Consider the following 9,372-nt stretch of genomic DNA (forward strand, 5'->3'; position numbering starts at 1 on the left):
ACTTGGAGACTCCAGCGTGAGCTTGTCATAGCAGAAGACGTTCTCTCAAGTACAGTACAGAGCCAATGTTCTTGCAGCTAGCCATGCTGCATTGTGGGAAAAAACTGTGGCGTACATTCAAGCCTACAGCTAAACGCGGTGCTTTGACGGCTCGCTCCAGACCGTACCTGACATTTGTCCCCAGTCCGACCGGTTGTGGCATGAAAAATTCACTGAGACGAGGAGCTGGAAGAAATCGACATTTCTCCTGCGACTTTCACTGCGGGGAGAGCAAGGTGAGCAGAACTCACGCTTGTCATGGATGCACGCTCCTGACAAACATAAGTAGATGCTAATGGCGAATTCGTGACAGAGCAGAGTCCCACCACCATATGGCTAATTGCCACAACAATATCTTCAGTGTTATTAATCACGTTTTCATAGTGTGCCATGATAATTGGAATAATTAGAGCGAGAGCAGACACAGGCCTTGCTCTCTCTTTTAACATCTCACTGAGACCGGGCGAAGTTAGAGCTTCTCCACCTCCCCCTCCTTTGTATGTGTTCTTTATGGATTTTCTCCTACATCCATATGTTGTGCTTATTTTTCTGTCCCCTCCTCATCTCCGATGATTCGCTCATCTCTCGGCGTTGTGTACGGTTGTCCTCTGGAAAGCGTTGAGTATAATTAATGGATGAGTCTCGTCTCAGGGTGGGGTCGGGCTCATAGGTAGCTAAATGAGGCCATCGCACGCCCCGCTGCTTATTACCAATGGCAAAAAGATGCTTAACTTGTCCCTTCAGTGAAAGTAAAGGAATAGTTCATACAAAAATGAAAATTCTGGAAGTATATAAATGTCGTTCCAAAACTGTATGTTGTTGTTTTTGGGGAGAATTTTTGACCATGTATATTTAGCTCCAAAAAAAAAAAATCAGCATAAAAAAGCTTGTTCATATTATAGCTTAGTGTGAGGAACAGACTCAAATTTTGGTTGATATTCACTGTAATTCTAAAATTTCATTTTCGAATATGAACGTGACTGAATTTTTTTTGAGTTTCAGCAGGGGAGAAGATTATTTTATTTTATTTTAAATTTTATTTTATTTTCAAGTCTCAGCAGTTTTTATCAAGTTACTGTATAGTTTAACAATTTCTTTATAGAAAAATGGCATATTCAAATATAAATGTTGACCATGTCTTTCAAGCTCTGAAATGGAGATTTAAAAATCAAAATCACCATATAAGTGCTTATGTGTAAAGAACACAAGAGATTTTGGTTGATATTCACTGAAAATCTTCCCCTCAGCTGCAACTTTTAAATCTAATTTTTGAATTTGAACATGAATTATTTTTTTTAGAGCTTCAGCAGAGGTTAAGATTATCACTGTTATCACTATTATATAATTTTTTTTTTTATAATTTTTTGAATTATTCATTTAGGTCTCTGCAGTTTTTTATCTAGTTACTGCATAGTTTAACAATTTCTTTAAAGAAAAAATGCCATACATAAATCTTAAGTTTGACCATGTCTATCAAGCTATAAATTGGAGATTTTAAAACATTACCATGAAACTACCATGAAAAAAAAAAAACATATTATAATATTATGTGAACAGAAGAAAATTTGGTTGATATTCACTGAAAATCTACATCTCGCTGCAACTCTCAAATCTAATTTTTGAATTACAACATGAATAAATGTTTTGGAGCATCAGCAGATTTTAGGTCTATACAAGTTTTAAAACCATTAAAGTGCAAAAAAAAAAATGTTATAATATTATGTGAGGGACAGAATAAATTTTGGTTGGTATTTACTGAAACTCTTCCCCTTCACTGCAACTCTCAAATCAGATTTTTGAATCTGAATGTAACTAAAATATTTAGTTTTTTTTTTTTTTTTTAATCTTTAGAGTTTCTGCAGAGGGGGAAGATTATCCCTTAATGATTTAATTTAATTTCAGATTTTATTGTATTGTATTACTTTTACTTTTATCTAATTATTGCATAGTTTAACAGTTTCTTTAAAGAAAATGCCATATATAAATATTTTATTTTTTATTTTATTTTATTTTATTTTAAAATTTGAAATTATTTTTATATCTTAAGTAGAGGTCAGGATTATCTCTGTTGTCACTATTATTCTGATTTAATTTTTATTTTTTTAATTATTCTGATTTTAAGTCTCTGCAGTTTTTTTGTCGCATTACTGCATAGTTTATGAATTTTGTTAAATAAAGTAAAAAAAAAAAAAACAATATCAAAACCTGTACCACACTTCATTTTTAAGAATAATATCTATTCAATATCTATATAACACATTTTACTGAAAATTACACTGTTCAATAAATATCCAGTTCCTATATATTATGTTTTAGACCAGTGGTTCCCAACCCTGGTCCTGGAGGCACCCCAACACTGCACATTTTGCATGTCTCAGTAACCGAGGTGGTCAACGGCCACAAAATGAATCTCACTGCATTCTAATATTCGTAGCTCTATCATGTCCAGTCTTTTCCAGCTGTACTCCTCCTGAAGGCGAACATGATCGTTTTCCTGCAAACAAACGCCGTCTGGTCTGCGTTTCATCTTTAGTATGCAATACGTTTACTAATAGAATTTCTTCCTCAGAGAAACCAGCTGACACGCAAACAACGAGACCATCAAGGACAAAGACAGACGCCTGGTTGCTTCCGTTGCTCAAGTGCTGAAAACAAGACGTTAGAGGTGGGCGGTATGACCAAAATCTTAAATCACGCTATGAGTGATTCTATATCATGCTAACAGTGGGATGCAAACAACGAGACCATCATGGACAAAGTCAGACGCCTGGTTGCTTCCGTTGCTCAAGTGCTGAAAACAAGACGTTAGAGGTGGGCGGTATGACCAAAATCTTAAATCACGCTATGAGTGATTTTATATCATGCTAACAGTGGGATAAACAGTATAGCAAGCAGTCACACCATCCAACCGTAGTACACGCAGTTCACTTCCTACTTGATTTATGTAGTTTGCACTGATGGCATCAGATTTTTTATGCCTGTTATCATCTCTCCATTGCTCTTATTTACCACATCGCACACACTCCAGTCAGGCCTTGTGTTTTCATCGATGGCGGTTTGCTGTGACAGGTTATGTTTAGAGCTGAGTAAGTGGGCACTTGTGAGGCATAAGCAGAAAGCAGAAATCTCTGTTAACAGCTGGCGGCGCGCGCACGGCCTCTCCTCTCCTTCACACTTCCTCCGACAGTAATGTGCCCGGAAACTGAGAAAAGCAGCTGCTTGTCTGACCATAAAGCCAGGAGTATGGGCGTTAATTGTTTCCCCACTGAGAAAAAATCAGTTCAGGCCAACCACCAGCTCAAACTCCAGGGAGAAGCGAGATGGGTGGTGGGCCGTTTTGGCAGAGCCGGAGAGGAGAGTGGGGGCAGGCCCAGCCGAAACTCGATTAGACCGTGTGGGGAAGGCGTGGAGATTTCGTTCCAGGATGTCCACACACATGCCCAATCCAATCTCAGGTTACTCCAACAACAACGGAAAGCAAGAAAGATAAATAACCAACCCAGACAAAGATAAAGAGACTGTGTAAGTGGTGGATTCCACCTATAATGACTCCATATTATCTATTATAAAACAAAGTTCCAGCACTCAAACCTGTAAAGTAGCTGATATATGCAACCGTACAGCAGCTGGATTTCAATATTTTGGTGTAAACAGCCTGCAGTTGAGCTCATAAACTATGGCATAATATTTTATTGAAATCATTATTAATAAAAGAATGTGACTAGTTATAGAATACTAGTGTCTTTTATTGGATAAATATTACCAAAACAAGAAAAATAAGTCATTATATTTTACATAAAGAAAATAATGCCTATTTTGATTTTTTTTTTTTTTGCATTATGTAATTATTTTTATGACAAATAAACCCATTTCCCCTCTAATTCTCATTACTAGAATATCCAGATGTTTTTCTTATGAGTGTAATGTTGATTCTCATTAGATTCTCATTACTGTAATACAGTTGTCTTATTTAATTTATTTAACATTTCTAGATTTATTTTTTGGAAAATATATCATTATGTCATTCATTACATTCTTTGCATTCCGATAATGAGAATTCAGGGAGGAGATTTCCCCATTTTCCCCCTCTAATTCTCATTACAATAATATCTAGATGTTTTTTTTTTGTTTGTTTTTTTGGTAAATCCCATTATTGTCAGTGTTGATTCTCATTACTGTAATGCAATTTTCCTATTTAATTTATTTTAAATTTCTAGATTTATTTTTGTTTGTTTATATTTTGAAAAATATATAATGTTCTTTGCATTATAGTAAGGAGAACTGGTTAAGGAAACAGAGAAATTGTCATGAAATTAATATTACATTGCAAAAATGTAATTTTCTTTATGCACTTATAATTCTTATTTCTTCCCTTTGATTTTGGGGTCAAATATGACTTTGTGAGTTTCGTCCTTTCATTATCACTTGAGATTGTGTATTACAGTGATTTTTTACCACTGTTAAGAGAGCTTCAGCGTAATTTAAAACCATTTTATCAGGGCATTATCACATGCACATTATGTATATATGTATATAAATAATTTTCTCCCCTTTTAAGATCACAGCTAATATTCAGGAGAGAAAACATATTCTCACTTACTGGGGTCTCGGTGGGTGGTCAGGGAAAATGAGCAATGACAAAATGTGTCAGCTCTGAAGCGGCGCATGATTGGCTCGTTCTCTGGAGGTGACGGTGAGGTGGCTCTTCATATTAGTTTGCTTTGCACTTAATGAGGCAGCGGGCCATGAAGGTCCTAGCACTCATAAATGATGTATTCATTAAATCAATGGTGCTTAATGATGACTGTAAAGACACGAGTGACCCGGCTTCTCCTGTTGGGCAGCCATAACCATGGAGACTGCCAGCTGGGTGACATGAACGTTTCCACCATTTAGACTGTCAATGAGATGCTTAAGACTAATAAATTACTCCACTTCAGCTGTGTGGAGGTTTTTACAGGGTGGGTGGAGGAGGTGGGTCTCACCAGGTCTGCAGGTGGAACCATCGCATATTTTTAGTGCTAAATTATGAGTTTGAACACTTTTGAAGCCATTACATCATTTAACGTCACTAACAAAATATCTATCTATCTATCTATCTGTCTATCTATCTGTTTGTCTGTCTGTCTGTCTCATTATATATAATTTATCTATCTATCTATCTATCTATCTGTCTGTCTGTCTGTCTGTCTGTCTCATTATATATAATATATCTATCTGTCTGTCTGTCTGTCTGTCTGTCTCATTATATATAATATATCTATCTATCTGTCTGTCTGTCTGTCTCATTATATATTATGTATTTGTCTGTCTGTCTGTCGGTCTCATTATATATTATCTATGTATCTGTCTGTCTGTCTCATATATTATCTATCTGTCTGTCTGTCTCATTATATATAATCTATCTATCTATCTGTCTGTCTCATTACATATAATCTATCTATCTATCTATCTATCTATCTATCTGTCTGTCTGTCTGTCTGTCTGGTTATATAATCTATCTATCTATCTGTCTGTCTGTCTGTCTGTCTGTCTGGTTATATAATCTATCTATCTATCTATCTATCTATCTATCTATCTATCTGTCTGTCTGTCTGTCTGTCTCATTATATATTATCTATCTATCTGTCTGTCTGTCTGTCTGACTGTCTGTCTATCTCATTATATATAATATATCTACCTATCCCATTCTGTCCGTCCGTCTGTCTCATTATATATAATCTATCTACCTATCCCGTTCTATCTATCTATCCGTCCGTCCGTCTGTCTCATTATATATAATCTATCTACCTATCCCGTTCCATCCATCCATCCACCTGTCTGTCTTTCTGTCTATCTATCTATCTCATTCTATAGAATCTATCTACCTATCTATCATCTATCATGACATTTTAATCTTTTCTTACAGTTTTTCTCAGTCGCTTTGGTGCATTTCTCACATCACTATTTACATTTGCACAACAGTTAATGCAGTTCTCAAAACAATTAGTACAAACTGCAAAACCTAGTTGATAACCTGCAAAAGCGTGTCACTTGCTCAAAATGGATAGGTCATTCCTCAAAAGCAAGTATTCATGTCAATGAAAGTGTCAGTGTCATCAAGATGAAAAGTCCTGACACCATTGTTTATGAACAAGATAGTCAAATGGCTTTGTCATGTTTTCATTATGACAGTTTACTCTGTCAATGTTTTCCAATGCAAAAAAGTCAGATCTTGGTGACACTACCTGAAAATGCTCAAGACAGCACTATATACTATTTGCACAGCCATTTGAAAAATACAGTAAAGTTACACATTACTGTATTTAGTGAGGTAACTGAGTACAAGACACTGAATATGTATGTTTCACATTTTTACTGCATATGCTCTTTGCAATTCTAATTTGTTCACAGCATTGTGCAAAAGAAAAAATACACCCTTATTTACAACAAACATAAACTCCCTTTGGGTAGAGCTGTGCACAACATTGCAGTACATATTGGAACTGAACATACAACATACATAGTACTGTAATCATTCATGCACATCCAGACGTTCCTCTCTGTCTGGCCACATAATTTCATCTACATCACAGCGAATATCATCTCTTGCAATGCAGCGAGGAAAGTATCTCCTCGAGTGGCGAATCCACCCTCTGCAGGACTCTGCTGTGATGTCATCACATGCTGCATCCATGGCCGCTAGCAGGGCCATTTGGGTATGTGGATGCCGGTCATATACCTTCCACCTCCAGGAAGAGAAAAACTCCTCTATTGGATTTAGGAATGGTGAGTAGGGAGGGAGATATGCCACCAGCATCCTATCATGTGCTGCAAACCACTGTCTGACGACATCTGAGTGGTGAAAACGCACATTATCCAAAACAACAACATGCTTGCTCAGATGGTCTCCAGTTAGACCCCTCTCATTCTCAGGGATTATGTCCCTGTAAAGAGTGTCTAAAAAAGTCAGCAGATGTTGTGTGTTGTATGGACCAAGACGGGGGATATGGGTGAGGACGCCGTTTTCTGAGATGGCTGCACACATAGTAATATTCCCTCCTCGTTGGCCTGGGACATCAATGGTTGCTCTCTGTCCAATGCGATTCCTTCCACGTCTTCTACCTTTTGCCAGATTGAAACCCGCCTCATCAAGGTATATGAATGTGTGCAGCGGTTCCCTGCCCTCCAGCTCCAGTACATGCTTTATTACAGAAGAGGGAGTGAGAAAAACTATAACAACTTTTCCTGTGTAACATAATGCATTTTGGACAACATATTGTACAGTATGCACTGTGAATACACATACACAGAACTGTCATGTAAGTGTAGTGCATGACACTACACAAAGTAAACAGTTTACAGCACTGAACATTAGAATATGCATAGAACACATACATGTTTTACCTGTACATACTGGTGACGGAGCTCCTTCACTCTGTCGCTGTTCCGTTCAAATGGCACATTGTACAATTGTTTCATGCGCATTTCATTCCTCCTGAGCACTCTGTCAATTGTAGCGACTGAAACAGATTCAATATTCCCAAAGATGTTGTCATCCTCTATAACAGCACTTTGTATCTCTCTCAACCTTATGGCATTGTTTGCAATCACCATTGCACAAATGGCTTCCTCTTGTTGCGGAGTAAAAAGGGGCCCTCTTCCACCTCTGCAAGGTTGTCTTGCAATCCTGTGTGGTGCAGAGTAAAATTACAGTAAATATGGCAAATCTTTACTGTAACACTACTGTACACTACAATACACTAAATGTGTGATGCAGTAAAGCTGTACGTCTAAATGTAAAATGTACAGTGACAAGTTCTTGTCCCACTGCAAGCTTCATGTATGACACAATGACAGTAGTGCAGTGCAGATTGTTTAGTGCTGAATTACTGTCCATTTATACACACCTGTTCTCCCGACGAAATGTTTGAATAATTGAATTTACAGTGGTTCTCCCAACATTTGGCTGCACCCTTCGACCAGCCTCAGCCATTGTGAGGCCGTGATTGACAACATGATCCACAATTGTAGCCCTGATTTCATCAGGGATCCGCCTATGTACTTGGCCTCTTCTTCCTCTTCCCCTGTTTTGTCCCCTTCCCCTTCCTCCCCGCACCCTCACCCCTCTTCCACGAGGCTGACCTTCCATTTCTGTGTCACAGTATTGTAGAAATGGTACACACTATGTCCTGCTTGGTTCATATATGCTTGTAAAGTGGGGGTTTATGGGATTCAGCTCTGACAGTGATTGTAGAGAAGTGGCTTATCATTGGTTGCAACTAATGCTTCACACACCCCTTCTCATCAGTGAAAGTTGAGATTGACCTGAGAGAAATTGTTCAATTTAGGAGACATTTTCAGGAAAAAAAAGATTTAAAAAAATTTGTAAAATTTGCTTGACAGATTTTGACAACTAGTTCAACATTTTTGTATGTAATGACTCAAGCAATGAAATGAGGACTATTAGTTTTATATGGAATGACTATTCAGCATTCACAAGTATAGTTAATTTTGACTGACATGACATAAGCAAATGATAATGTTATAAAACAGCAGAGAGTTGTATGAAAGCAATTGATGCATGTCCAAAAGCATTTGCAATTTGTTCGAAGGAATGAGAAACTGCTACTATGATGTGCACAAATGACTAAATGTTGTGGAGGTTGAACTAACTGTTGTGCAAATGTAAATAGTGATGTGAGAAATGCACCAAAGCGACTGAGAAAAACTGTAATTCATTCTAATTTATTGCATATTTCAAACAGATATTAGAGGTCAAGGAAACAGCAGGACCTCTATGTCATACAGATGAATTCAGATGGCCTGTTACCAGAGAGATTCCAACTGGGACAGTGGAGAAAGCGACACCTGCTGTTAATTGTAAGTCTTTAATACAGACATTTTCAGATGCCTTAATTTATACGATTGAAATAATTTGCGCTCAGTTAATTTTAGGGCATTTGCACATTCTTCTGCAATGTGTTACCTTTCCTCTTTCCTCTGGAGTCATCTCTCCCTTCGGATCCCAGCCGAGCACATTAGAGGTAAAATAACTCCTCTCTCCTCTCCTCTTCTCTCTCGGCTTATGAGCGTCACTGAGCAGGTCTGCAGGCATAATATCTAAGTTGTCAGGAGCGGTAAATAAGCAGACTGATATGTATTATCTCTGTAATGGCTCCAGGACTACATTTCACTGGTCTGATGCTGTCGTTAATCGTCAAGGATTTCGATTTGGTACAGATCCCAAAGGTGACACTAATGTATCCTAATATATTTGCAACAGATGTTAGTTTTTATTTTTAATGATGGAACAAGAGTTTAAGATTTTCATTATCATCAAACAGCAAGTTT

At 37.4% G+C, this 9,372-nt stretch overlaps 1 protein-coding gene across 1 annotated transcript; it reads right to left on the bottom strand.

Annotated features, from left to right (window-relative positions):
* Positions 1 to 5,961: 5,961 nt before the first annotated feature.
* LOC107747503 (uncharacterized) lies at positions 5,962 to 8,725 on the bottom strand. Its single transcript, XM_016562039.1, has 3 exons — positions 7,929 to 8,725; positions 7,426 to 7,708; positions 5,962 to 7,222 (listed from the first exon to the last, which is right to left on the bottom strand). Exons 1-3 carry the CDS (start codon positions 8,168 to 8,170, stop codon positions 6,554 to 6,556), a joined length of 1,194 nt encoding a protein of 397 aa, XP_016417525.1. The 5' UTR covers positions 8,171 to 8,725; the 3' UTR covers positions 5,962 to 6,553.
* Between the last annotated feature and the right edge of the window lie 647 nt (positions 8,726 to 9,372).

This window comes from Sinocyclocheilus rhinocerous, unplaced genomic scaffold (genome assembly GCF_001515625.1).
Source record: "Sinocyclocheilus rhinocerous isolate Xijiao unplaced genomic scaffold, SAMN03320098_v1.1 scaffold3667, whole genome shotgun sequence".
Lineage (NCBI taxonomy): Eukaryota > Metazoa > Chordata > Actinopteri > Cypriniformes > Cyprinidae > Sinocyclocheilus > Sinocyclocheilus rhinocerous.

What these genes read in the sequence shown, in the direction of transcription:
- LOC107747503 (XM_016562039.1), bottom strand. Translation starts at nt 8,170, where the DNA reads ATGGAAGGTCAGCCTCGTGGAAGAGGGGTGAGGGTGCGGGGAGGAAGG. An exon ending in ACATTTCGTCGGGAGAACAG is followed by an intron (nt 7,709 to 7,928) that starts GTGTGTATAAAT and finishes TGCACCACACAG; the next exon opens with GATTGCAAGACAACCTTGCA. An exon ending in TCCGTCACCAGTATGTACAG is followed by an intron (nt 7,223 to 7,425) that starts GTAAAACATGTA and finishes TCTGTAATAAAG; the next exon opens with CATGTACTGGAGCTGGAGGG.